The sequence below is a fragment of the Vespa mandarinia genome, chromosome 20 (genome assembly GCF_050613455.1).
Source record: "Vespa mandarinia isolate Hongniang chromosome 20, ASM5061345v1, whole genome shotgun sequence".
NCBI classification, from domain to species: domain Eukaryota; kingdom Metazoa; phylum Arthropoda; class Insecta; order Hymenoptera; family Vespidae; genus Vespa; species Vespa mandarinia.
The window spans coordinates 1,300,483-1,327,952 of NC_140829.1; the positions used below are offsets into that span (position 1 = coordinate 1,300,483).

At 28.4% G+C, this 27,470-nt stretch overlaps 6 protein-coding genes across 11 annotated transcripts; 3 read left to right on the forward strand and 3 right to left on the reverse strand.

Moving 5' to 3' along the window:
- Window positions 1-704: 704 nt before the first annotated feature.
- LOC118447290 (Fanconi anemia group I protein homolog) lies at window positions 705-7,297 on the forward strand. Its single transcript, XM_085663128.1, has 22 exons — window positions 705-1,025; window positions 1,239-1,522; window positions 1,635-1,802; window positions 1,972-2,195; window positions 2,330-2,526; window positions 2,745-2,881; window positions 2,986-3,209; window positions 3,304-3,656; window positions 3,765-3,894; window positions 3,984-4,291; window positions 4,405-4,596; window positions 4,719-4,870; window positions 4,947-5,117; window positions 5,198-5,349; window positions 5,456-5,649; window positions 5,766-5,933; window positions 6,033-6,207; window positions 6,278-6,494; window positions 6,579-6,651; window positions 6,760-6,909; window positions 6,979-7,077; window positions 7,157-7,297. Exons 1-22 carry the CDS (start codon window positions 942-944, stop codon window positions 7,259-7,261), a joined length of 3,957 nt encoding a protein of 1,318 aa, XP_085519254.1. The 5' UTR covers window positions 705-941; the 3' UTR covers window positions 7,262-7,297.
- Window positions 7,131-8,637, reverse strand: ytr (U4/U6.U5 small nuclear ribonucleoprotein 27 kDa protein yantar). Its single transcript, XM_035879121.2, has 4 exons — window positions 8,435-8,637; window positions 8,196-8,359; window positions 7,947-8,107; window positions 7,131-7,843 (listed from the first exon to the last, which is right to left on the reverse strand). Exons 2-4 carry the CDS (start codon window positions 8,300-8,302, stop codon window positions 7,647-7,649), a joined length of 465 nt encoding a protein of 154 aa, XP_035735014.1. The 5' UTR covers window positions 8,303-8,359; window positions 8,435-8,637; the 3' UTR covers window positions 7,131-7,646.
- A 2,036-nt stretch (window positions 8,638-10,673) lies between these two features.
- Window positions 10,674-13,143, forward strand: LOC118447297 (tubulin alpha-1 chain). The gene is made up of 3 exons (XM_035879107.2): window positions 10,674-10,834; window positions 11,558-11,780; window positions 11,897-13,143. Exons 1-3 carry the CDS (start codon window positions 10,832-10,834, stop codon window positions 13,021-13,023), a joined length of 1,353 nt encoding a protein of 450 aa, XP_035735000.2. The 5' UTR covers window positions 10,674-10,831; the 3' UTR covers window positions 13,024-13,143.
- An 88-nt stretch (window positions 13,144-13,231) lies between these two features.
- LOC118447286 (tubulin alpha-1 chain-like) lies at window positions 13,232-17,535 on the reverse strand. Of its 2 annotated transcripts, XM_035879067.2 has the most exons (4): window positions 17,155-17,535; window positions 16,797-17,019; window positions 15,489-16,711; window positions 15,202-15,340 (listed from the first exon to the last, which is right to left on the reverse strand). In XM_035879067.2, the coding sequence occupies exons 1-3, from the start codon at window positions 17,155-17,157 to the stop codon at window positions 15,510-15,512; spliced, it is 1,428 nt and encodes a 475-aa protein (XP_035734960.2). In that variant the 5' UTR covers window positions 17,158-17,535; the 3' UTR covers window positions 15,202-15,340; window positions 15,489-15,509. The 2 variants fall into 2 exon arrangements, with proteins under 2 accessions (XP_035734958.2, XP_035734960.2); XM_035879065.2 differs by lacking the exons at window positions 16,797-17,019; window positions 17,155-17,535 and adding an exon at window positions 13,232-14,885 and having other exon boundaries at window positions 15,079-15,340; window positions 15,489-15,782.
- Window positions 17,536-18,320: 785 nt separating this feature from the next.
- LOC118447289 (Fanconi anemia group I protein homolog) lies at window positions 18,321-25,419 on the forward strand. Of its 4 annotated transcripts, none has more exons than XM_035879075.2 (23): window positions 18,321-18,531; window positions 18,877-19,139; window positions 19,353-19,636; window positions 19,749-19,916; window positions 20,086-20,309; window positions 20,450-20,646; window positions 20,867-21,003; window positions 21,108-21,331; window positions 21,426-21,778; window positions 21,887-22,016; window positions 22,106-22,413; window positions 22,527-22,718; window positions 22,841-22,992; window positions 23,069-23,239; window positions 23,320-23,471; window positions 23,578-23,771; window positions 23,888-24,055; window positions 24,155-24,329; window positions 24,400-24,616; window positions 24,701-24,773; window positions 24,882-25,031; window positions 25,101-25,199; window positions 25,279-25,419. In XM_035879075.2, the coding sequence occupies exons 2-23, from the start codon at window positions 19,056-19,058 to the stop codon at window positions 25,381-25,383; spliced, it is 3,957 nt and encodes a 1,318-aa protein (XP_035734968.2). In that variant the 5' UTR covers window positions 18,321-18,531; window positions 18,877-19,055; the 3' UTR covers window positions 25,384-25,419. The 4 variants fall into 4 exon arrangements, with proteins under 4 accessions (XP_035734968.2, XP_085519255.1, XP_035734971.2 ...); XM_085663129.1 differs by having other exon boundaries at window positions 18,918-19,139; XM_035879078.2 differs by having other exon boundaries at window positions 18,324-18,408; window positions 18,918-19,139.
- On the reverse strand, window positions 25,253-26,758 carry LOC118447307 (uncharacterized). 2 transcript variants are annotated; one of them, XM_035879123.2, is made up of 4 exons: window positions 26,557-26,758; window positions 26,318-26,481; window positions 26,069-26,229; window positions 25,253-25,965 (listed from the first exon to the last, which is right to left on the reverse strand). In XM_035879123.2, the coding sequence occupies exons 2-4, from the start codon at window positions 26,422-26,424 to the stop codon at window positions 25,769-25,771; spliced, it is 465 nt and encodes a 154-aa protein (XP_035735016.1). In that variant the 5' UTR covers window positions 26,425-26,481; window positions 26,557-26,758; the 3' UTR covers window positions 25,253-25,768. The 2 variants fall into 2 exon arrangements, with proteins under 2 accessions (XP_035735016.1, XP_035735015.1); XM_035879122.2 differs by having other exon boundaries at window positions 26,318-26,758.
- Between the last annotated feature and the right edge of the window lie 712 nt (window positions 26,759-27,470).

Genomic DNA, 27,470 nt, shown 5'->3' on the forward strand with positions numbered 1-27,470 from the left:
AAAAGTGAGAGAATAAGAGAGAGCAGTATTTTATATGTACATCTAAAGTATTCGCTTGTAACATACTTTCTTTCTCTCTCTCTCTCTCTCTCTCTCTCTCTCGCTTACTCTCTCTCGGTCTCTCACTCTCTCTCTCTCTCTTACTCTCTCTCTCTCGCTCTCTCACTCTCTCGCTCTCTCTCTCTCTCGCTCTCTCTCTCTCTCTCTCTCTCTCTCTCTCTCTCGAATGAGGCCATTCACATAGCGTTTACCTTCCACGAATCAATACTGCACAAGTCTCAATGATCTTATAAGGTTACCGTCAGTTTCCTTTACCTAACGCGTCACTATTCCTTCTCCTTTAATATTTCTCGTCATTTAATACATGAGATGACATAATCTACTCTAACATCACCTATATACTTTTTCGCTATCATGGTTAAGAACGTCATTATATTGATTTCCTGTTGTAAATAATACGAATGACGTATTTAATGATACGTATATAATGATAATTTTAATTATATTAATACTCATTATACCTTTTAACATAATATTACATTTTTATTTTTTTTTATTTTAATATGTTTTTGCTTTAACCTGAAGAAAATAGAATATATGTAAAAAGATATTAATATATGGCGAATTTTTTGATGTATTACTTTTTCAATTAGTTTAATACTATTTAACGATATAATAAACTATATGTATGAACATATATATTTTTTACTCTTTATATTAAACTTACCGTTTTTTTTATATGAAATATACTACTTTCTTCAGATAGCGCTACGAGTAATATAACGCTTTCTCTGCATGTGCAGGACAATGGGGAAATATTCTCAGAGTGAATATAACCTTCTTAAAATTTTCCAAATCGGTAGTAAATAATATTAGTAATCGTATAGATCTATACGATTAATGGATAAATTTATTTGATAAATTTGTAAAACAGAACAAATATGTATGCGAAATTACAAGATCTAATGGGTCGGAAAGACCGACCACGATTACACAAATTCGTACAGAATGTAAATATAGAAGAAGTGAGTCAAGAAGAAATAACTTAGTTTTATTTTAAATGAAATAATATTTAGTTCGAATAAAACTCGTTTCAGGATTAAAAGAATATTAATTTCTTTAGCATATTAAATCATCAACATCAATTTACCGATGATAGCAATATTATACATATATAATTGTACTAATTAAAAAATTATATTTTTAGAAAACATTCAAATTTATCTTTCCTTTTTCAGCTTTGCAAAGTATTATGTGATAAAATTTATAGCGCAGATATAGTAAAAGTACTGGATGAAATACTACAAGCATTTTGTAATGCTGACAAATTTTCTGAAAACAAATTAAAAGTAGTGAAAGCCATACTAAAAACTTTAGGAAGTGCTAAAATTAATAGTAATCACGCAGAAGAAATCATCAGTCTTATAGCTATGGATTTTCCTAATTTTTCAAAGAATTGTCTAATTCAATTAGTACAATTTTCTACTTCTAACATTTATTCAAACGAAGATAACTTCTACAGGTATAATGATATTTATCTTTTAAACTGTTGTCTTATTATCTAATATTTTTCAAATATATAACAATTACAAAACACTATAAGTAATAATATAAATAAATAATAAATATTTTAGTTGGAAAGATTTATTACCGGTGTTATTAGAAATCTTAGAACAAGAAAAATATATTGATTATATGAATTCAGAAGTCACTGGAAGTGAATATAAGACGCTTATCGTTAAATCCATATGTAACAGCCAATGGGAGCCTAGCATTGTACCATGTCTAGCGAAAATGTTTGGGTAAATTTATTAATTTTAAAGAAAATGTAATTTAAATTAATCTTAACTTCTTTTTATTTTTTAATAGTTCTAGTATTTGAACAAACAAAGGAGTAATATTATAACATATGATTTTGAATATGCATATTTTTATAGTTTTTTTTTTATAATTTGATTTTCCTTTTAACAGAGACATGATTCTGGAGAAAAAAGATCTGAATGTGGTAATTATTGCATTGTGTCATAAACTTTGCATGATTGCTTTAAATGAAATACCGCCTTTTGTATATCAGACTCTTAGATTATGTAGTAATTCTAGTTGTATACATTTGATTGTATCACTGCGTAAATATTTTGCATCGTATTATTCAAATGCAAATAGTAAAGAAAAAGAGAATAATTTAGACGATATTAGTAAGTAGTATTATTTTTTAAATATTTTTTTAATAAAAAGTTTATAGATAATATATATATATATATATATATATATATATATATATATATATATATATTATGAGTTTCTTATATGTATATTTCTATACTTATAGGTACAACAAGTTTAAAAGAAATACAAGATGCAGAAAGTAATGTACTGTTTCACATACATCATGCCTCACAATTACATTATAAATGTATAAAAGATTTGATACTTGCATTTAAAAAATTTTCTATAGTACCAGAATATGTATTAGAACCTTTCATTTTATCTACAATATTTATAATCTCCAGTGTACATGAAGAACAGGTAACAAGTAAATACTTTTTATTGCATGATATATACATTTATTTTCTTTCTATTGAAAATTTCAAAAACTTTATGCTTCAATTATTTATGAATTGATATCAAAGTTGTTAAATGGATTTTCTCTCTCTCTTTCTCTCTCTCTCTCTCTCTCTCTCTCTCTCTCTCTCTCTCTCTCTCTCTCTCTCTCATATTAAATTTTCAAAAATGTATAAAAATAGGTTTTTGAAATGCTTCATCAGACGATTTTAAGAAAAATGCAAGATGATGAAAAATGTAAGAATAGTGCTTGGTTAAAATCTTTAATGAATAATAATTGTGATATTATGAATATTATAGATCAAGTTATAGCAAATAGGTATGCATATATATACAAGAATATGTATATATATATATATATATATTCCTATGAATACATAAAATAAAATTTTTTTATTAATTAATTCTATTAATTAATTCTAGTGATAAAGACCGACATGTTGTATTAAAAGGAATTATGGAGTTAGGATTTGTGCTTATGGATACAGAACATACAATTGGAAAAGTTAATAAATATCCAACACATAGCATTGGTATACAGATACTTCAAAGATTAATGAAGAAAAGACATGAGATATGTGGATCAGTACTTCAATTATTAACTGATAAAATAGTGGCAGGTGGTTTGTTAATATCGCAGTACACAGGTATGATATTTTATTTCAAAAAAAGAAAGTAATATAAAAATATTTTTCAATATTGCAGAATAATAATAAATGATTTGTTGATTTTTATTTTCAGATTGTTTGGCATATATGTGCTCTAAATTAGCAATGAATGTGCTCGATTTTCAGACTTATATAATTACTCTTCTTGATCAATTGCTATGTGTACCTGGTACTGCTGCTGTACAAATTCTTTACGCAGTTTTGCCATTGATACATGTTTCATCTAATGTAAAAGACAATCTTATGTTATCATTGAGAAAGGCTCTCTATAGAAAAGGAATATGTACACGTAAAATGGCAGTAACTGGTTTTCTTGAACTATTAAAAATGTTAAAAATGAATTCTAGAAGAAATCTTTCAAATGATTATTCTAGAAATTCCTCCATGTCTATCACATTATCTAATTCGACATCCATATTAACTCAGGTAAATACAAAGAATAGACTATTATATGTTTCTAATTAAAATCTATCAATGCATTATTATTATAATGTTATAACGTTATTTTGTATTAAATCTTATTATATTTTTTAGGTAACTTTAGAAAATCACAATAATATAGGAAATAATTATGGATGCAATAAAAGATTATGTGTTGACATATTAAATATATTAAAAAAGTGTTTTACTCAAGAATATGAAGTCAGATCACATTTATATGAAGGTAGAATATATATAATAATATAAAGTAATCATAAATATAAAGAGTATGTATATATGTGCATAATATGTAATAATATATTTTCTTTTCAGGATTATATGAAGTTGTAATGAAGAATCCTGAACTATCGGAATACATAGTGGAAATATTACTTGGTCAATTGAATCTTTATTTTGAAATAGATGAAAATGTATTACCTCCATTAAAGATTGATCTAAGTGCTGATATAAACGATATACAAATTGTTCCAAAAGAGCCTATAGCCACATTGATTTCTGTATTACAAGCAATTTATGTAAAAACAGCTTTAGAAGATTGGGAAATTTTAAATAAAGTTGCTATCATTCTAGAGTCACTGTGTATAAGGATGGCACGAACAGAAACGGAACATTTAAATTTGGTATGAATATCTCTTTGGTTAAAAGCAGTTTTTACAAATAATTATTCATTTAAAGGAATAAGATTTATAATGATAAGAATTGTGCATAATAATATTAATTCTTAATCTTATAGGATGATACAATGAATTTACTTGATAATACACCAAAATCACAACAAAAATTACATAATTTAAAAGAAATGATAGGCATATATGAATCTTTAATATCATTCAGAGTTAATTCCTGGGTTAATGAAAGTAAAAATATAGCAAAAAGTATATATGGTCTTTTTAAAGGATATAATAGATTAATGGACATTATTAAGGTAATTTTGAAAATAATATCAATATTTTCTGGCTGCATTTTTATACGATGAATATTAAATTATAAATGTCATATTCTTCATATGATAATATATATTATATGCTAAATTTATGCTTATTGTAGAATATAAGAAAAAAGAAGGGAAATAAAAATAAAAAAAATAAAGATGCAAATAACACTACATTTAAGAAGAAAAGCTATTCAGATATTATAAAATTGCCAAATGGAAATATAAGTCTAAACATAGTGTGTAAAATTTTGGAACTACATTATTTGTTAGTAATATTTAATATATATTTTATTAAAAAAAGAAATGAAAGTAAATCAAGCATTAACATTGTTATTTTGTAGAGACAAGTGGTCAGACAATGATGAAGCTAAGATTTTAAGATCACATAGAGACTTTTATCATTATATTTTACAAAGTTGCATTTCTACTTTTCAAACAATAATATTATTAAGTATTCCAGACTTTGAAAAACACAAAAAACAATATATAAAAGTATATCATAAAATTGGAGAGTAAGAACATTGAATATGTGCAATACTTTCTGTGTTAGTTTTATCTCGCATGTACTAATTTAAGAATTATTTTCTTATAGATTACTCTATAAAAATGTAATTTTGGAATTTAGAAATGCATTTAATGATGATCAACAGGGAACGTTATTAGCTTTACAGTGTTTTAAGGAATATTGTTGTCTAATATGTTCAAAGTTTTCTTCTCAATTGCCACAATTTATTTATAGTATGTGTATGTATTTTTCTACAATAGAAAAAGTAAAAACAAAATGTCTTTTTGCTTAACTTATTTTTACATTTTTATTTTTACATTTCTTAAATATTTTGTTTGTCATTAGGTAATGAAAAGCCAATGGAAAGTTTTAATATGCAATTGGAAACATTTATTTTGTCTTTCAAAGCTCCATTGAAAATTTCTTTTGATCAAGATTCTGATGAGCCTGAATTTTATAAACAAATGTCATTAATACTTTTAGAAATTATACAACAATTTGTGCATCAATTGAACTTTCATGAAAAAAATACTAAAAAAGTTTGTAGAAACACATTACTATTAACATTTTCACATATGATATTTTATTAATAACATTATATTAAATATTTATGTTATGTTTCATTCGATTGTGTTAACTAACTACTAAATTATAGATTTTTGAATGGATCAGTAAATGTTCACAAATGGAAGGCATCGGTGTTTCTGCAGCTATTTTGATCCTTCAAATCCTTTTATGGATAGAAGACTGCGATAAAGACAATGGAGAAATATTAAATGATATTTGTCTGGAAACATCAGAGAAACTGGGTATGATACATAAGGTTCGTTAACTTTACACATTTACATTAATTATAATCTATAGAATTGAAATATTAAATAAAATTTTTTTGTTTTTTCTCTTACACGTATCTTTACTACAGATTGAAACATCAAAAAATGAAAAATATAACATTATAAACGAAAATACAGTTGTGCAAGCTTATAGCGTACTTAATCATTACATAAAAAATAAATTAGATAATGTGTCTTGGTTTTTAGAACGTTTGAAAGCTGAACTTGCAATAATGAATGTTGTTAATATTAATAATGAACAACGTACGTATTGATTTATTTAATAAATGTTGATTGATTTTTAGTAATGAATATTTCTCTAATATCGTAATAGATGCAGAAGATTTAGTAGAAAAAGAACGCAGTTTATGCAGACAATTGTCTTATATCATTCAAATACTTTATACATTGGCCAACATATCTATCGATCCAGGTCAATCTACCAACTCGATATTTAAGAACTTACAACAATTGTATAACATATTGAGTAAACTTACTAAATATTTTTATAATAAATCGAGCAGTGGAAATGCAGCATTTCATGATGTTAGGTGAGGGTTTGGAGTTTGTTACAAATTATAAATAATCCAATTTTGTTATAAATTATAAATTTCTTTTTGATTATTATTTTTTAGGTTTATTCAGGTGATACAATTAGCTGGAAAACCATTGAAATCTACTTTTTATAATTTAGTAACCCACATAGAGGTACGTAATATTCAAAAATTAATAATATATGTATATATAAAAGTTTTAATATTTCATATTTTTCATAATATTTCATATTTATATTTTTTATTAATTCCATTGGTATAGGAAAGTCAAAGTAAAGATAAAAAACGATTAAAGACAGATACAAATATACAAAAAAATCATATTTTAAAAGAAACTAAATTAATACCACGTGTTGTTTATGAGATTGAACAGTTTAGTAAAGAAGTACTGCTCCTTGCAAAAAAAACAGGGGTAAAATGCAAATTTATTTTTATAGAATCTTATAAACTGAATTATTTATAATGGTTTTTGTTTTATTAGGTACCTTTAGAAAATTATATCAAACATAGCGTAACACGTGATTTCCGAATATTAGATTCACGATTAACAGAATCTCTTGAACAAATAGATGTCAGTATGGTAAGGAAATAATTATATCATGTATTATCTGTTAATTCATCAATAATTAACAATTACTTTTTTATTTTCTATTTAATAGTTAAGCACGCAATGCACTAATGTCACAAATATAAATAACAGTCTTACACATGATTTGGATAATAATTCATCATCCGTAACAGAACATTCTTTGACTGAATCATAAATAGTTTTTAGAGGCTTTTTAATTTGATAAATTTTATTAAATGAACAAGTATTAGAGAATCATATGAGATATCTTAATTTTACTTTTGTATGTATGATTTAATAAAACTTAACTCCATATTTTTATAATTGATATGAAAATGTATATTATTATTTTTTTAATTATATAAAATATAATTGAGAGCAAGAATGTACTTAAACTGTGTCTATAAACTTTTTTGCCGCATTATTAATTCATACATTGTATGTTCTCAATGAAATAAATTATTCATGTTGTGAAAACTTTAAACAAAAGAAAGAGGATATAAGAGAATTATATGTTCTTAATTATAAAGAACTGAATTAAAAAAAATATTAGCAATTGGAAAATTAAAAAGTTGAGATATTCATGCCACGAAATCAAGTGGTCTATTGAAACCTCCTTTTCTATTCATGTACTGTCTGTACTTTCTTTTTAGAATAACATGTACTGCGCCTACATCATTTCCTTCTACCTTCTTACCTTTGGTGGTATCAAAACCACAAAAACCCATCATTCTCATCATCTCTTGTTCTTCCGGTGTTTTTCCTTGAAGATCAGCCTCTATAAGAAAAATCACGCTTACCATAATTACAGATATTTACATAAAATATAGAAAAAATATGTTTTTATTATTACTATAAAATTATTTTTATCCTCATTATACCTGTGATAACAGGACGTTCTGCCGTAGATAATTTGGCTCTAGGCTTAGGTCTGTCTCGTTCTCTAGATCTAGATCTACTGTATGATCGTTTATGTCTGTCTCGATCACGATCTCGTTCTCTATCTCTATCTCTTGATTTTACTCTGTCACGTTCTGCAGATCTACGATGGAATCGACATTATATTAACTTTTATCGAATACAAAAATGATAAAAAATCAATTTATTATTCTTACCATTTTTGTACATACCTCCGACGTCTTTCGCGAGATCGTCGTCTTCGACGATCTCTGTCGCGGTCACGTTCCCTGGAACGATCACGTCGTCTTCCAGGCGACGGGGTATGACTTCGACCCATTATATTCGTATTTTAAATATAAAATTGTTAAAACTGCTTGCACGACATTATAAAAATCTTTAAAGAAAAATATATAGACGTTTTAAAATTTCTAAAGTGTTTTGACAGTATGCTAAAAGGTTATGTACATACTATGAAATATTTATAAAATAGTATAATATTGTATCATGTGCAAAACAAACATATTTCTATGATTGCGTAGATAAAAATATTTATTTATATTTTCACTTAGTCAAATAATTAACGAATGCATTGAACATTTGAAGGCTCTATTTGCTGCTACTGCTTTGGACCTTTATTTATGTTCTTGTTTCACGTAGTAAACTACCTGTTAGCATCATGTAAGTACGATATATACAATGGCGGTAAAATTGAATAATTATTAATTTGAAGTGATAATAAAAATATTAGTACAAGTATGTATTTTCATTTGAAATGAAAATGTAATTTTTATTTCAACATGACATATCAACGATAACATTCGGTTGATCAAAACAATGTTCATTAACATATTGGTTTTTTAAATCTTGTTATTTTACATGTTAATGATGACATAATAACGATCTATCAATATTTCAAATTCACACTAAATAAACATGTTTATAATTTGATATTACATATATTGATACTACATATATTGATATTATTTATGAAATCGGAACTGACGTAAGCAATTTAATGATCTAAATATGCTGTTGTAAGACAATATTTTAAAATATAAAATATATGTCTATGCATGTAAAAATATATATAATTTAAATTACGTCTTTGAGAATGAATTCTTCTTGAAAAAAATTCGAATATATATTTATACGTTAATAATTCCCATGTTTATAAACGTAAAATATCTTTTTGAAGCTGTTTATCTCTTTGTTTTTTTTTATATATATATCTGTAAGTATATAGAAAATTCATTAACATTGACTCAAAAGCTTTTAAAAATTCACACAGAGGCACTTGTAATTCAGATTATGTTAAATTCATTGAAAAGTATCTATAATTTAATTCTGATGACAAGTACCTACATAAACATCTGTGTTCACATCTGATAAGAGAACAAATAACGTGCATTTCTATATAACTTACAAATAAAGTAATACATAAACTTACATAAAAATGTATGTTATAAAAACGGTCAAATAAAATAATTTGACGATTAAAGATAAAATATTATTTCTTGATGTTTTATTTTCTTATTGTATAAGAATGTGTTTCCCAATCAAGACACTTAACCGATTTGTTTTAAAGGGGGGATAAGGATACGATACTATATTTTCGTTAGACTATTAAGTTCAGTATTAACATAACGTCCGAGACATCGGCAATCGACTAACAATATAAGAGGAAAACAAACTTTTCAACAAGTTGGCATTGAAACATTTGAATATTTGTCTATTTTTTTTTGTCCATACAAAATATCAATTTAATTAACAATTGTTTAACGATTTCCAATTTATTATTTAACAAGCACATTTAGGATCTATCGAAAAGTTTTTATAAAAAATTTTCATTATTATGTATGCGTAAAGGAGAACGTCATGCACGGCCGATCAATATGTTTTACAGTGTGTATACCTCGTTGAGTTCAGGTACACGCCCATATTTTCCTATTGTCTCGTATGCTTCTTACCATGTTTTAAACAAACGTCCATATTTTTCTGTACTTTTGTTAACTGACGATAAATGTCTTCATAAATACATAATATGAAACGTTAGGAAATATAATCAGTATCATTATAAGACGAAAGTTCTTTCGAAAATGTGTATGAGTCATATGTCTTAAAATACGTACTCAAATAAGACTGCAAGAGGAAGAAAAAAAAAGACGTATGCGTGTGGGATTTTGTCCCTTTTTATTTAATAAATATCGTATGTTATATATAATTAACGAGCTGGCATGTCCGTTGAATGCATCTACTATCTCTTTGGAAAAATCAATACTGAGAGTTCGTGTACGACTTCCCATTAAACGAAATGTTGAATGTATGCGTATGGGATACAAGCATATATCACACACTGTTGCTTCGTCGCTCAACGTACATACATTCCAAATATGGCGAAAATCGTTTTCAGAGTGCATATAATTTATTGCCATTGGTAATAAATAGGAAATCACTGCTTTTAGATAGATGTTAGATAATTAGATTGACAATAAATCATTTTATTACATAGTTTATTAATTAGTCAATTTTATATAATTACAATAAATAGACATTTATCGATTATATTTTGTCGCACTATATTTTCTGTTTAGCAACGCTTATCGTTGCGTATTGCGGTTTCATTCTAACCAATCGCAAGAGGTGGTGAGGATAGCAACAACCAATCAGCGTACCCTATAACAGTCGATCACGGATGGTATAAAGAGCCGCCGCGGCGCATCTTCGCGCATTATTCGTTGGGTGTTCGACGAAAGTTGTCGTTTAGTTGTTAGCTGAGGCTTCATTACTTGCTTTCGCCAACTATCGACCGACCAAGTCTGACGAATTCTTCTTAGATTTTTATCAACGAAAACTTTAAAATCTCAAAATGGTAAGTGTATAAAACCGTATCTATTAATTTTTTATTTAATCGAAGTGGTTTGCTAATCGTGTCACGTCATATTCTCGAAAAAATATTCGGTAGCCATTTTGTTTTACTTGCCGGCCGGCACCGCCCTTTATCATTTTAATTAATTATTGACTTTTTATGATCCTTATTTCATTTTTCTAAGCTTTGTATTATTCAAAGAAATAAAATATCGTAAAAGGATTATCGTGTTATTTAAAAAATATAATCATAGTTCATTTACTATTATACGATATTGTGTGCATTAATCGGAATATATTATTTTATAAAATATATTGCTATAAGTATTATTGATAATTAAAATATGCGTTTATAAATTTTTTCAAACATTTGCTATGAAATCCATTTTAGTATTTCCGTTTGGTGATGACTCATTCTCATGGCGTCCATTGTGAATTCATCCATTCTTTTCGATGTTTCCATATCTTTTACGTTTTTATTATTTTTCATGAATATAATATAAATTTGCAACCATTAGTTTTCTATTTTGAATTATAATTTAATAATTCTATGATGAATTAGAATATAATTTTCATCAAGGTCAAAAAGATGACTAAAGAAAGATGTAGAAGATAGAAAAATAAAAATAATTAAAAAGTAAATATAAGATCACAAGCATAGAGAATGATTAATATCATAGTACTATTATACGATCTAGAGTTTCTACAATTCTTAATGTTTCTTTAGCGTGAATGTATCTCAATCCACGTTGGACAAGCTGGAGTACAGATTGGTAATGCTTGCTGGGAGCTGTATTGCTTGGAACATGGCATTCAGCCCGATGGTCAGATGCCTTCCGATAAGACTATCGGAGGTGGCGATGACAGCTTTAATACTTTCTTCAGCGAAACTGGCGCAGGCAAACATGTACCACGAGCAGTTTTCATTGATTTGGAACCTACTGTTGTTGGTACGTATTAATCAAAAATCATTTTCTTTCTTTCTTGTTTCTTTTTAGTTGTTATTCTATTTTTACCTAAATTTTATAAATTTTCTTCTTTAACTTGTATCATTATCCAATTTTAGATGAAGTCCGCACAGGCACATACCGTCAGCTATTTCATCCAGAACAATTGATCACGGGCAAGGAGGATGCTGCTAATAATTATGCTCGTGGTCACTACACAATTGGCAAGGAAATCGTTGACCTCGTCCTAGACCGTATCCGAAAACTGGCAGATCAATGTACTGGATTACAAGGTTTCCTCATCTTCCATTCCTTTGGAGGTGGCACCGGCTCAGGATTCACATCTCTCTTGATGGAAAGATTATCAGTCGATTATGGAAAGAAGTCTAAATTAGAATTCGCTATTTATCCTGCTCCTCAAGTCTCTACCGCCGTGGTTGAACCATACAATTCCATCTTAACTACGCATACCACGCTCGAACATTCCGATTGTGCATTTATGGTTGATAATGAGGCTATTTATGATATCTGTCGTCGTAACCTGGACATCGAGAGACCTACATATACCAACTTGAATCGCTTGATCGGTCAAATTGTTTCTTCGATTACTGCCTCCTTACGATTCGATGGTGCGCTCAACGTCGACTTAACTGAATTCCAAACCAACTTAGTACCCTATCCAAGAATTCATTTCCCGCTGGTAACATACGCACCGGTTATTTCTGCGGAAAAGGCGTATCACGAACAACTCAGCGTTGCAGAAATTACAAACGCTTGCTTCGAGCCAGCCAATCAGATGGTAAAATGCGATCCACGACATGGAAAATACATGGCTTGCTGTATGTTATACAGAGGTGATGTTGTACCTAAGGATGTAAATGCCGCTATTGCCACTATCAAAACCAAACGTACGATTCAATTCGTTGATTGGTGTCCAACTGGATTCAAGGTTGGAATAAATTATCAGCCACCAACTGTCGTACCCGGTGGAGACTTGGCCAAGGTACAACGTGCGGTCTGTATGTTGTCCAACACGACGGCCATTGCCGAGGCATGGGCACGTCTCGATCATAAATTCGATCTTATGTATGCCAAGAGAGCATTCGTTCACTGGTACGTTGGTGAAGGTATGGAAGAAGGTGAATTCTCCGAAGCACGTGAGGATCTTGCAGCTCTTGAGAAGGATTACGAGGAAGTTGGTATGGATTCTGCTGAAGGTGAAGGAGAAGGTGCTGAAGAATATTAAATTCGTATCTAACAGAAAAATTTTCGTTTGCTTATAGAGCATACAAGTTTTTCCTTATGCATGTTCAATCCCACAGCATTTGATCGAAAGATACAAAAATAAAAGCAATTTAAAAAACAATGAATCATTTGTTTTATTTTTTTTTTTTTTTTTTTTCTTTCATTCCATTTATAATTAGTTTGGTTACAGGTAAAATATTCTCGTGTAAAAAGTATTTAATTTTAATCATTACGTTTTACCTTTAGTCGGTAATTAATATCAACGTAGGAAGTTAAATTATTACAGGAAAGAAAGCAAAGGTATGCACTTTATTGATATTATATGAAATATTGTAGTTATCAATTTTATTTCAATAAGTTTTATTTACTTTGATGTATTTGATATAATTTATGCTAAGAACAGTTATTGTCACGTTGACACGATAAGAAGACTGTCTTGACATTGTCCTGAGTCATAATAGCAAGTTTTAGGGTATAAAAAGCAACTTTGTAAATAATTAGTTTTTCCAACTATTAGGCGATTATATTAAAAAATACAATTTTTCCATTGTAATGATTACAAAAGTTACGTATTTAACATGCTTACGACTTTACGTTTATTTCAATACTTTGATATTTCCATTAGAAAGTTTGGTTATTCTAAATATGTAACTATTATTATTTTTCTATTGCACCACAGAAAAATTGCATATTTTATAAAATTATTTTTTAATAATTACGAATGATAATAAGGTCGCAATCTATATTATTGCATTTGACTAACTTCTTTTTTATAATACTTAATTATTTTTTTGCTACAATATACATCGAGTTGCTTTTAAGTATTGTCGCATCTTAAATTAAAAGAACGGGAGGAGTTGTTACTTCCGATATTTCAGATATCGTTACGTTTCTATTGTCGAAAAATTGCGTGGTAATATTGCTCTTAGATAAATGTTCATTCGATTCCGTTTGTGCATGCGTAATAACAGTTGGCGTGACCGTGTCGGTGATCGTGTTTTCAGATAATATCGTGACACTTTCAGATTGACTAATCTTGGTATTCGTTCTTACAGTCGATGTTTCCAATGACATTGCTTCCGTTACTTTTTTCGTTATATCATTTCCAGTGGATGACAACACTTCGTTCGTTGCTTGGATAAATGAGTCGTTCACCGTTGATCCCACCAACATAGTCAAAATCGGTACATATTCCGTTACTCGGCTAATGCTCGACTCGTCAGAGGTCACGTTTTGTTCCAATTCGTCCCAAACCTTGACTGGAACTTTTTCGAATATCGTTGCATTATTCATCTCCTCCATTGGCAAGTGAACGATGTCAGAAAACTCAAGAGTGGATTTTGTACTCGATGTTTGATACATCGAATTATCGATTATCTCTAACTGATCGGTGAATGGTTTTCCTTCGGTAGTGATCACTGGTACTGGAATCATTGGTTTCTCAGTATATTTATCTGGAGATTTCGTTTCGCCGTAACTAATAATCGTCGAAAAATTATTCTCATTTATGATTGATGTTAATGGGAAGCTGCTAGTTGTTGAAATGACACCATTGACCAATTGTTCAGATGTTTCTGGATTAGTTAACATCGGAGGTTTTAACGTAGACAATTGAGTTTCTCGATTCAACGAAGTTTCCGATATCTCTTGCATAAGTGAATCAGGTCTTGTAATTTCTACGTAATTAGGTTCTTCCGATGTAGGATCAGTTTCGATATCGCTATTGGTCAGAATACCAGGTAAAATGCTACTCCATTCGGCATTTGCGTATTCTGGAATAGTTGATAACGAACCAGCCATAGTCGATGGTTTATCCAATGCACTTTTTAATACATTTTGCACCTTTTCAACTACATCCATCACCTGCGAATCAAGAAAAATTAGAAAAGTAACCATTTCAATAAAGTCGTCTTTGGTGATCGTCTATATTAAATTTTTAACTTGGATAATATTAGAATAAGATAATTTTTTTGTTATTTGTATCATAATATTTAAAAAATTAAAAAATTAGATAATGCCGTTTTTCAGTGTAAATATATCAACAAGACCGTCTTACCTTCTTTTCTCCATTCAACAGATCACCAGATTTATGAGGATCACATATCTCCATCGCAACGTGCCCGCCGTTTCCACTTGCGATTAGAGTCTGTATCTCACGTAAACTCATTTGCTTCGTGATCATGTTCCCCTGATCGTTGCACGTGTAGAATAGAAATTTGTCTGGTTTCAACAGCTCTGCTGGCGAGGCTGGCAAATCTCGTCTTATTGGATTCTTATTCTCGTCCCTCTTGTAATCCGAAGCGTTTTTCGAAGCGATACTGAAAATTTTACGGATATTCTAGTCGTAACGAATTGTTTCATATTTAAATTCTATTAGAAGCAACTAAATAATTAATTAATTATATTAATTATTATTATAATATTAGCCTTAAAATTAAATGGAATTTCGTAAATCATTTTGCTGACCTACGCTCATCCCATAATTTTTCAGTGCCATCTAATCCACCGGCCGTGACCTTTGACAGCGACGAAGCCTTGCACGATGAAAAAACGCTTGTCAAGAAGATGACAAGTACTGCCTTCTGGATTATCATCAACTGTATCCATACCAACCTCTTCATAATCTTTTTCTAAAGCAGCCAAATCTTCGCGTGCTTCTGAAAATTCACCCTCTTCCATACCTTCGCCGACGTACCAATGAACGAATGCTCTTTTCGCATACATCAGATCAAACTTGTGGTCAAGTCGTGCCCATGCCTCGGCAATAGCTGTTGTATTAGATAACATGCATACTGCGCGTTGCACCTTGGCTAAATCGCCGCCGGGTACAACAGTGGGAGGCTGATAGTTAATACCTACTTTAAAGCCTGTAGGGCACCAATCAACGAACTGTATACTACGTTTTGTCTTTATAGCAGCGATAGCTGCATTAACATCCTTGGGCACGACATCGCCTCTATAGAGCATACAACAAGCCATATATTTGCCATTTCGAGGATCACATTTTACCATTTGATTGGATGGCTCGAAACAGGCGTTCGTAATTTCTGATACGCTAAGTTGCTCATGATATGCCTTTTCTGCCGATATTACTGGTGCATAAGTTACGAGAGGAAAATGAATTCTTGGATATGGTACCAAATTTGTTTGAAATTCAGTTAGGTCGACATTTAGGGCACCGTCGAATCGTAATGAGGCGGTGATCGAAGAAACAATCTGACCGATCAAGCGATTCAAGTTGGTATATGTAGGTCTCTCGATGTCCAAGTTACGACGGCAAATATCGTAAATGGCCTCGTTGTCAACCATAAAAGCGCAATCGGAGTGTTCGAGCGTGGTATGAGTAGTCAAGATCGAATTGTACGGTTCTACTACGGCTGTAGAAACTTGCGGTGCCGGATAAATGGCGAATTCCAATTTAGACTTCTTCCCGTAGTCTACCGAAAGTCGTTCCATCAAGAGAGAGGTGAAACCAGAGCCGGTCCCACCACCGAACGAATGAAATATAAGAAAGCCTTGGAGTCCAGTACATTGATCCACTAATTTTCTCACACGATCTAGAACAACATCGACGATCTCTTTGCCGACTGTGTAGTGGCCACGAGCGTAATTATTTGCGGCATCTTCTTTACCCGTTATCAATTGTTCCGGGTGAAAAAGTTGTCGATACGTTCCTGTTCGTACTTCATCTGAAAAGAAATCGCGATTATAATTTGATCGATCCATATTATATGCGCTCGATGCCTATTCGTTGCTTTCGTTATTCTCGCTTACCGACAACGGTAGGTTCAAGGTCAACGAACACTGCTCTAGGCACATGTTTACCCGACCCAGTTTCACTGAAAAATGTATTAAAGCTATCGTCTCCTCCGCCGAGCATTTTATCAGATGGCATTTGCCCGTCTGGTTGTATACCATGTTCTAAACAATAAAGCTCCCAACAAGCATTTCCAATTTGAACTCCTGCTTGTCCTACGTGAATAGAAATGCACTCGCGCTAAAACAATTAGAGCGCACGATGGCAACATATAAATTCGTCTTTTTCAATTTTATTATCAACGTCTTATTAAGATTCTTTAATTCATACCGAGATACCTGTACTATTAGTGCATATAAATTTATCATAACTTACCATTTTGTGCGAGAAATTGTAGAGGATGTAAAATAAACAAGTAGTTTAATAGTAGAAAGAAAAAGAAGAAAGGAGTATAAAAACAAAAAATGTTCGATCTCAATACTAAAAATCGAACCGTATGTGAAAGTTTAGACGAAGCTGGTAATGAATCTCCTCTAAACACAAATTGCGCCGTTGTGCGAATCTGCCTGTTATACTCTTGGCTCACGCACAGTTTTAGGCTACGACGAAGCATGCGCTCCGGTTTGCCTCGTGACACTTATGCAACAATAAACCTTATACAGCATATTAGATCTCCCTTAGTGTTGTCTTCCTGTCTATCATCATCATCATTATAATCGTTTATAGATGTATTCTTGATCGAAGATCACAAAGGTCACGATTTTATCTCTATGATTATATATACTATAAATAAATAAATAAATATGTATATATAAATGAGTATAAGTAATATGTGGTATAAATATATATATTTATATGTATATATATAATTATGTATATATGGTACAAATAAATAAATAAATAAATATATTTATATATATGTATATATGTATACACATGTATTTATAATATTTTATTAGGGTATAATAAATTATTATTCAAACACCATTAAATGTTCCAAAACGTATGAGTATCGCTTTTACGTTGACGGTATGCAATTAGATCGTTCATGCAAGGTCGACGACTTAAGGGGCAGATAAATTTAGAACTCGTACCCTCTCTTAGTAGAAAAGTGTATTTCTTTTCTACGACATTTCAAGATTCGTCTAAAAATAGTATATACGGTTATAACTAGTTTAAACTCAGACGGAGTGCAACCGACCGATCCTTCTCTTCCCTTTTCCATGCAACTGCTTAGAAAATTTAATGTACTAATCGTCCTACTCAAAAATATCTATTTTAACTTGAAAGAAAAATATTTCTATAATATACTTTTCTTCCATCTTCGGATAACTGAAAAGTGAGAGAATAAGAGAGAGCAGTATTTTATATGTACATCTAAAGTATTCGCTTGTAACATACTTTCTTTCTCTCTCTCTCTCTCTCTCTCTCTCTCTCGCTTACTCTCTCTCGGTCTCTCACTCTCTCTCTCTCTCTTACTCTCTCTCTCTCGCTCTCTCACTCTCTCGCTCTCTCTCTCTCTCGCTCTCTCTCTCTCTCTCTCTCTCTCTCTCTCTCTCGAATGAGGCCATTCACATAGCGTTTACCTTCCACGAATCAATACTGCACAAGTCTCAATGATCTTATAAGGTTACCGTCAGTTTCCTTTACCTAACGCGTCACTATTCCTTCTCCTTTAATATTTCTCGTCATTTAATACATGAGATGACATAATCTACTCTAACATCACCTATATACTTTTTCGCTATCATGGTTAAGAACGTCATTATATTGATTTCCTGTTGTAAATAATACGAATGACGTATTTAATGATACGTATATAATGATAATTTTAATTATATTAATACTTATTATACCTTTTAACATAATATTACATTTTTATTTTTTTTTATTTTAATATGTTTTTGCTTTAACCTGAAGAAAATAGAATATATGTAAAAAGATATTAATATATGGCGAATTTTTTGATGTATTACTTTTTCAATTAGTTTAATACTATTTAACGATATAATAAACTATATGTATGAACATATATATTTTTTACTCTTTATATTAAACTTACCGTTTTTTTTATATGAAATATACTACTTTCTTCAGATAGCGCTACGAGTAATATAACGCTTTCTCTGCATGTGCAGGACAATGGGGAAATATTCTCAGAGTGAATATAACCTTCTTAAAATTTTCCAAATCGGTAGTAAATAATATTAGTAATCGTATAGATCTATACGATTAATGGATAAATTTATTTGATAAATTTGTAAAACAGAACAAATATGTATGCGAAATTACAAGATCTAATGGGTCGGAAAGACCGACCACGATTACACAAATTCGTACAGAATGTAAATATAGAAGAAGTGAGTCAAGAAGAAATAACTTAGTTTTATTTTAAATGAAATAATATTTAGTTCGAATAAAACTCGTTTCAGGATTAAAAGAATATTAATTTCTTTAGCATATTAAATCATCAACATCAATTTACCGATGATAGCAATATTATACATATATAATTGTACTAATTAAAAAATTATATTTTTAGAAAACATTCAAATTTATCTTTCCTTTTTCAGCTTTGCAAAGTATTATGTGATAAAATTTATAGCGCAGATATAGTAAAAGTACTGGATGAAATACTACAAGCATTTTGTAATGCTGACAAATTTTCTGAAAACAAATTAAAAGTAGTGAAAGCCATACTAAAAACTTTAGGAAGTGCTAAAATTAATAGTAATCACGCAGAAGAAATCATCAGTCTTATAGCTATGGATTTTCCTAATTTTTCAAAGAATTGTCTAATTCAATTAGTACAATTTTCTACTTCTAACATTTATTCAAACGAAGATAACTTCTACAGGTATAATGATATTTATCTTTTAAACTGTTGTCTTATTATCTAATATTTTTCAAATATATAACAATTACAAAACACTATAAGTAATAATATAAATAAATAATAAATATTTTAGTTGGAAAGATTTATTACCGGTGTTATTAGAAATCTTAGAACAAGAAAAATATATTGATTATATGAATTCAGAAGTCACTGGAAGTGAATATAAGACGCTTATCGTTAAATCCATATGTAACAGCCAATGGGAGCCTAGCATTGTACCATGTCTAGCGAAAATGTTTGGGTAAATTTATTAATTTTAAAGAAAATGTAATTTAAATTAATCTTAACTTCTTTTTATTTTTTAATAGTTCTAGTATTTGAACAAACAAAGGAGTAATATTATAACATATGATTTTGAATATGCATATTTTTATAGTTTTTTTTTTATAATTTGATTTTCCTTTTAACAGAGACATGATTCTGGAGAAAAAAGATCTGAATGTGGTAATTATTGCATTGTGTCATAAACTTTGCATGATTGCTTTAAATGAAATACCGCCTTTTGTATATCAGACTCTTAGATTATGTAGTAATTCTAGTTGTATACATTTGATTGTATCACTGCGTAAATATTTTGCATCGTATTATTCAAATGCAAATAGTAAAGAAAAAGAGAATAATTTAGACGATATTAGTAAGTAGTATTATTTTTTAAATATTTTTTTAATAAAAAGTTTATAGATAATATATATATATATATATATATATATATATATATATATATATATATATATATATTATGAGTTTCTTATATGTATATTTCTATACTTATAGGTACAACAAGTTTAAAAGAAATACAAGATGCAGAAAGTAATGTACTGTTTCACATACATCATGCCTCACAATTACATTATAAATGTATAAAAGATTTGATACTTGCATTTAAAAAATTTTCTATAGTACCAGAATATGTATTAGAACCTTTCATTTTATCTACAATATTTATAATCTCCAGTGTACATGAAGAACAGGTAACAAGTAAATACTTTTTATTGCATGATATATACATTTATTTTCTTTCTATTGAAAATTTCAAAAACTTTATGCTTCAATTATTTATGAATTGATATCAAAGTTGTTAAATGGATTTTCTCTCTCTCTTTCTCTCTCTCTCTCTCTCTCTCTCTCTCTCTCTCTCTCTCTCTCTCTCTCTCTCTCTCATATTAAATTTTCAAAAATGTATAAAAATAGGTTTTTGAAATGCTTCATCAGACGATTTTAAGAAAAATGCAAGATGATGAAAAATGTAAGAATAGTGCTTGGTTAAAATCTTTAATGAATAATAATTGTGATATTATGAATATTATAGATCAAGTTATAGCAAATAGGTATGCATATATATACAAGAATATGTATATATATATATATATATATTCCTATGAATACATAAAATAAAATTTTTTTATTAATTAATTCTATTAATTAATTCTAGTGATAAAGACCGACATGTTGTATTAAAAGGAATTATGGAGTTAGGATTTGTGCTTATGGATACAGAACATACAATTGGAAAAGTTAATAAATATCCAACACATAGCATTGGTATACAGATACTTCAAAGATTAATGAAGAAAAGACATGAGATATGTGGATCAGTACTTCAATTATTAACTGATAAAATAGTGGCAGGTGGTTTGTTAATATCGCAGTACACAGGTATGATATTTTATTTCAAAAAAAGAAAGTAATATAAAAATATTTTTCAATATTGCAGAATAATAATAAATGATTTGTTGATTTTTATTTTCAGATTGTTTGGCATATATGTGCTCTAAATTAGCAATGAATGTGCTCGATTTTCAGACTTATATAATTACTCTTCTTGATCAATTGCTATGTGTACCTGGTACTGCTGCTGTACAAATTCTTTACGCAGTTTTGCCATTGATACATGTTTCATCTAATGTAAAAGACAATCTTATGTTATCATTGAGAAAGGCTCTCTATAGAAAAGGAATATGTACACGTAAAATGGCAGTAACTGGTTTTCTTGAACTATTAAAAATGTTAAAAATGAATTCTAGAAGAAATCTTTCAAATGATTATTCTAGAAATTCCTCCATGTCTATCACATTATCTAATTCGACATCCATATTAACTCAGGTAAATACAAAGAATAGACTATTATATGTTTCTAATTAAAATCTATCAATGCATTATTATTATAATGTTATAACGTTATTTTGTATTAAATCTTATTATATTTTTTAGGTAACTTTAGAAAATCACAATAATATAGGAAATAATTATGGATGCAATAAAAGATTATGTGTTGACATATTAAATATATTAAAAAAGTGTTTTACTCAAGAATATGAAGTCAGATCACATTTATATGAAGGTAGAATATATATAATAATATAAAGTAATCATAAATATAAAGAGTATGTATATATGTGCATAATATGTAATAATATATTTTCTTTTCAGGATTATATGAAGTTGTAATGAAGAATCCTGAACTATCGGAATACATAGTGGAAATATTACTTGGTCAATTGAATCTTTATTTTGAAATAGATGAAAATGTATTACCTCCATTAAAGATTGATCTAAGTGCTGATATAAACGATATACAAATTGTTCCAAAAGAGCCTATAGCCACATTGATTTCTGTATTACAAGCAATTTATGTAAAAACAGCTTTAGAAGATTGGGAAATTTTAAATAAAGTTGCTATCATTCTAGAGTCTCTGTGTATAAGGATGGCACGAACAGAAACGGAACATTTAAATTTGGTATGAATATCTCTTTGGTTAAAAGCAGTTTTTACAAATAATTATTCATTTAAAGGAATAAGATTTATAATGATAAGAATTGTGCATAATAATATTAATTCTTAATCTTATAGGATGATACAATGAATTTACTTGATAATACACCAAAATCACAACAAAAATTACATAATTTAAAAGAAATGATAGGCATATATGAATCTTTAATATCATTCAGAGTTAATTCCTGGGTTAATGAAAGTAAAAATATAGCAAAAAGTATATATGGTCTTTTTAAAGGATATAATAGATTAATGGACATTATTAAGGTAATTTTGAAAATAATATCAATATTTTCTGGCTGCATTTTTATACGATGAATATTAAATTATAAATGTCATATTCTTCATATGATAATATATATTATATGCTAAATTTATGCTTATTGTAGAATATAAGAAAAAAGAAGGGAAATAAAAATAAAAAAAATAAAGATGCAAATAACACTACATTTAAGAAGAAAAGCTATTCAGATATTATAAAATTGCCAAATGGAAATATAAGTCTAAACATAGTGTGTAAAATTTTGGAACTACATTATTTGTTAGTAATATTTAATATATATTTTATTAAAAAAAGAAATGAAAGTAAATCAAGCATTAACATTGTTATTTTGTAGAGACAAGTGGTCAGACAATGATGAAGCTAAGATTTTAAGATCACATAGAGACTTTTATCATTATATTTTACAAAGTTGCATTTCTACTTTTCAAACAATAATATTATTAAGTATTCCAGACTTTGAAAAACACAAAAAACAATATATAAAAGTATATCATAAAATTGGAGAGTAAGAACATTGAATATGTGCAATACTTTCTGTGTTAGTTTTATCTCGCATGTACTAATTTAAGAATTATTTTCTTATAGATTACTCTATAAAAATGTAATTTTGGAATTTAGAAATGCATTTAATGATGATCAACAGGGAACGTTATTAGCTTTACAGTGTTTTAAGGAATATTGTTGTCTAATATGTTCAAAGTTTTCTTCTCAATTGCCACAATTTATTTATAGTATGTGTATGTATTTTTCTACAATAGAAAAAGTAAAAACAAAATGTCTTTTTGCTTAACTTATTTTTACATTTTTATTTTTACATTTCTTAAATATTTTGTTTGTCATTAGGTAATGAAAAGCCAATGGAAAGTTTTAATATGCAATTGGAAACATTTATTTTGTCTTTCAAAGCTCCATTGAAAATTTCTTTTGATCAAGATTCTGATGAGCCTGAATTTTATAAACAAATGTCATTAATACTTTTAGAAATTATACAACAATTTGTGCATCAATTGAACTTTCATGAAAAAAATACTAAAAAAGTTTGTAGAAACACATTACTATTAACATTTTCACATATGATATTTTATTAATAACATTATATTAAATATTTATGTTATGTTTCATTCGATTGTGTTAACTAACTACTAAATTATAGATTTTTGAATGGATCAGTAAATGTTCACAAATGGAAGGCATCGGTGTTTCTGCAGCTATTTTGATCCTTCAAATCCTTTTATGGATAGAAGACTGCGATAAAGACAATGGAGAAATATTAAATGATATTTGTCTGGAAACATCAGAGAAACTGGGTATGATACATAAGGTTCGTTAACTTTACACATTTACATTAATTATAATCTATAGAATTGAAATATTAAATAAAATTTTTTTGTTTTTTCTCTTACACGTATCTTTACTACAGATTGAAACATCAAAAAATGAAAAATATAACATTATAAACGAAAATACAGTTGTGCAAGCTTATAGCGTACTTAATCATTACATAAAAAATAAATTAGATAATGTGTCTTGGTTTTTAGAACGTTTGAAAGCTGAACTTGCAATAATGAATGTTGTTAATATTAATAATGAACAACGTACGTATTGATTTATTTAATAAATGTTGATTGATTTTTAGTAATGAATATTTCTCTAATATCGTAATAGATGCAGAAGATTTAGTAGAAAAAGAACGCAGTTTATGCAGACAATTGTCTTATATCATTCAAATACTTTATACATTGGCCAACATATCTATCGATCCAGGTCAATCTACCAACTCGATATTTAAGAACTTACAACAATTGTATAACATATTGAGTAAACTTACTAAATATTTTTATAATAAATCGAGCAGTGGAAATGCAGCATTTCATGATGTTAGGTGAGGGTTTGGAGTTTGTTACAAATTATAAATAATCCAATTTTGTTATAAATTATAAATTTCTTTTTGATTATTATTTTTTAGGTTTATTCAGGTGATACAATTAGCTGGAAAACCATTGAAATCTACTTTTTATAATTTAGTAACCCACATAGAGGTACGTAATATTCAAAAATTAATAATATATGTATATATAAAAGTTTTAATATTTCATATTTTTCATAATATTTCATATTTATATTTTTTATTAATTCCATTGGTATAGGAAAGTCAAAGTAAAGATAAAAAACGATTAAAGACAGATACAAATATACAAAAAAATCATATTTTAAAAGAAACTAAATTAATACCACGTGTTGTTTATGAGATTGAACAGTTTAGTAAAGAAGTACTGCTCCTTGCAAAAAAAACAGGGGTAAAATGCAAATTTATTTTTATAGAATCTTATAAACTGAATTATTTATAATGGTTTTTGTTTTATTAGGTACCTTTAGAAAATTATATCAAACATAGCGTAACACGTGATTTCCGAATATTAGATTCACGATTAACAGAATCTCTTGAACAAATAGATGTCAGTATGGTAAGGAAATAATTATATCATGTATTATCTGTTAATTCATCAATAATTAACAATTACTTTTTTATTTTCTATTTAATAGTTAAGCACGCAATGCACTAATGTCACAAATATAAATAACAGTCTTACACATGATTTGGATAATAATTCATCATCCGTAACAGAACATTCTTTGACTGAATCATAAATAGTTTTTAGAGGCTTTTTAATTTGATAAATTTTATTAAATGAACAAGTATTAGAGAATCATATGAGATATCTTAATTTTACTTTTGTATGTATGATTTAATAAAACTTAACTCCATATTTTTATAATTGATATGAAAATGTATATTATTATTTTTTTAATTATATAAAATATAATTGAGAGCAAGAATGTACTTAAACTGTGTCTATAAACTTTTTTGCCGCATTATTAATTCATACATTGTATGTTCTCAATGAAATAAATTATTCATGTTGTGAAAACTTTAAACAAAAGAAAGAGGATATAAGAGAATTATATGTTCTTAATTATAAAGAACTGAATTAAAAAAAATATTAGCAATTGGAAAATTAAAAAGTTGAGATATTCATGCCACGAAATCAAGTGGTCTATTGAAACCTCCTTTTCTATTCATGTACTGTCTGTACTTTCTTTTTAGAATAACATGTACTGCGCCTACATCATTTCCTTCTACCTTCTTACCTTTGGTGGTATCAAAACCACAAAAACCCATCATTCTCATCATCTCTTGTTCTTCCGGTGTTTTTCCTTGAAGATCAGCCTCTATAAGAAAAATCACGCTTACCATAATTACAGATATTTACATAAAATATAGAAAAAATATGTTTTTATTATTACTATAAAATTATTTTTATCCTCATTATACCTGTGATAACAGGACGTTCTGCCGTAGATAATTTGGCTCTAGGCTTAGGTCTGTCTCGTTCTCTAGATCTAGATCTACTGTATGATCGTTTATGTCTGTCTCGATCACGATCTCGTTCTCTATCTCTATCTCTTGATTTTACTCTGTCACGTTCTGCAGATCTACGATGGAATCGACATTATATTAACTTTTATCGAATACAAAAATGATAAAAAATCAATTTATTATTCTTACCATTTTTGTACATACCTCCGACGTCTTTCGCGAGATCGTCGTCTTCGACGATCTCTGTCGCGGTCACGTTCCCTGGAACGATCACGTCGTCTTCCAGGCGACGGGGTATGACTTCGACCCATTATATTCGTATTTTAAATATAAAATTGTTAAAACTGCTTGCACGACATTATAAAAATCTTTAAAGAAAAATATATAGACGTTTTAAAATTTCTAAAGTGTTTTGACAGTATGCTAAAAGGTTATGTACATACTATGAAATATTTATAAAATAGTATAATATTGTATCATGTGCAAAACAAACATATTTCTATGATTGCGTAGATAAAAATATTTATTTATATTTTCACTTAGTCAAATAATTAACGAATGCATTGAACATTTGAAGGCTCTATTTGCTGCTACTGCTTTGGACCTTTATTTATGTTCTTGTTTCACGTAGTAAACTACCTGTTAGCATCATGTAAGTACGATATATACAATGGCGGTAAAATTGAATAATTATTAATTTGAAGTGATAATAAAAATATTAGTACAAGTATGTATTTTCATTTGAAATGAAAATGTAATTTTTATATCAACGATAACATTCGATTGATTAAAACAATGTTCATTAACATATCAGTTTGTAAATATTGTTATTTTACATGTTAATGATGACATAATAATGATCTATCAATATTTCAAGTTCACACTAAATAAACATGTTTATAATTTGATATTACATATATTGATACTACATATATTGATATTATTTATGAAATCGGAACTGACGTAAGCAATTTAATGATCTAAATATGCTGTTGTAAGACAATATTTTAAAATATAAAATATATGTTTATGCATGTAAATATATATATAATTTAAATTACATCTTTGAGAATAAATTCTTCGTGAAAAAAATTCGAATATATATTTATACGTTAATAATTCCCACGTTTATAAACATAAAATATCTTTTTGAAGCTGTTTATCTCTTTGTTTTTTTTTTATATATATATCTGTAAGTATATAGAAAATTCATTAACATTGATTCAAAAGCTTTTAAAAATTCACACAGAGGCACTTGTAATTCAGATTATGTTAAATTCGTTGAAAAGTATCTATAATTTAATTCTGATGACAAGTACCTACATAAACATCTGTGTTCACATCTGATAAGAGAACA

What these genes read in the sequence shown, in the direction of transcription:
- LOC118447289 (XM_035879075.2), top strand. Translation starts at nt 19,056, where the DNA reads ATGTATGCGAAATTACAAGATCTAATGGGTCGGAAAGACCGACCACGA. An exon ending in GTTAATATCGCAGTACACAG is followed by an intron (nt 21,332 to 21,425) that starts GTATGATATTTT and finishes TTTTATTTTCAG; the next exon opens with ATTGTTTGGCATATATGTGC. An exon ending in ACAATTTATTTATAGTATGT is followed by an intron (nt 23,472 to 23,577) that starts GTATGTATTTTT and finishes GTTTGTCATTAG; the next exon opens with GTAATGAAAAGCCAATGGAA.
- ytr (XM_035879121.2), bottom strand. Translation starts at nt 8,302, where the DNA reads ATGGGTCGAAGTCATACCCCGTCGCCTGGAAGACGACGTGATCGTTCC. An exon ending in TCTCGCGAAAGACGTCGGAG is followed by an intron (nt 8,108 to 8,195) that starts GTATGTACAAAA and finishes ATTCCATCGTAG; the next exon opens with ATCTGCAGAACGTGACAGAG. An exon ending in AGAACGTCCTGTTATCACAG is followed by an intron (nt 7,844 to 7,946) that starts GTATAATGAGGA and finishes TTTTTCTTATAG; the next exon opens with AGGCTGATCTTCAAGGAAAA.
- LOC118447307 (XM_035879123.2), bottom strand. Translation starts at nt 26,424, where the DNA reads ATGGGTCGAAGTCATACCCCGTCGCCTGGAAGACGACGTGATCGTTCC. An exon ending in TCTCGCGAAAGACGTCGGAG is followed by an intron (nt 26,230 to 26,317) that starts GTATGTACAAAA and finishes ATTCCATCGTAG; the next exon opens with ATCTGCAGAACGTGACAGAG. An exon ending in AGAACGTCCTGTTATCACAG is followed by an intron (nt 25,966 to 26,068) that starts GTATAATGAGGA and finishes TTTTTCTTATAG; the next exon opens with AGGCTGATCTTCAAGGAAAA.
- LOC118447286 (XM_035879065.2), bottom strand. Translation starts at nt 15,643, where the DNA reads ATGAAGAGGTTGGTATGGATACAGTTGATGATAATCCAGAAGGCAGTA. An exon ending in AAATTATGGGATGAGCGTAG is followed by an intron (nt 15,341 to 15,488) that starts GTCAGCAAAATG and finishes TAAAATTTTCAG; the next exon opens with TATCGCTTCGAAAAACGCTT. An exon ending in TGTTGAATGGAGAAAAGAAG is followed by an intron (nt 14,886 to 15,078) that starts GTAAGACGGTCT and finishes CTTGATTCGCAG; the next exon opens with GTGATGGATGTAGTTGAAAA.
- LOC118447297 (XM_035879107.2), top strand. An exon ending in TTTGGAACCTACTGTTGTTG is followed by an intron (nt 11,781 to 11,896) that starts GTACGTATTAAT and finishes ATCCAATTTTAG; the next exon opens with ATGAAGTCCGCACAGGCACA.
- LOC118447290 (XM_085663128.1), top strand. Translation starts at nt 942, where the DNA reads ATGTATGCGAAATTACAAGATCTAATGGGTCGGAAAGACCGACCACGA. An exon ending in ATTTTGGAACTACATTATTT is followed by an intron (nt 4,871 to 4,946) that starts GTTAGTAATATT and finishes GTTATTTTGTAG; the next exon opens with AGACAAGTGGTCAGACAATG. An exon ending in GTATATCATAAAATTGGAGA is followed by an intron (nt 5,118 to 5,197) that starts GTAAGAACATTG and finishes ATTTTCTTATAG; the next exon opens with ATTACTCTATAAAAATGTAA.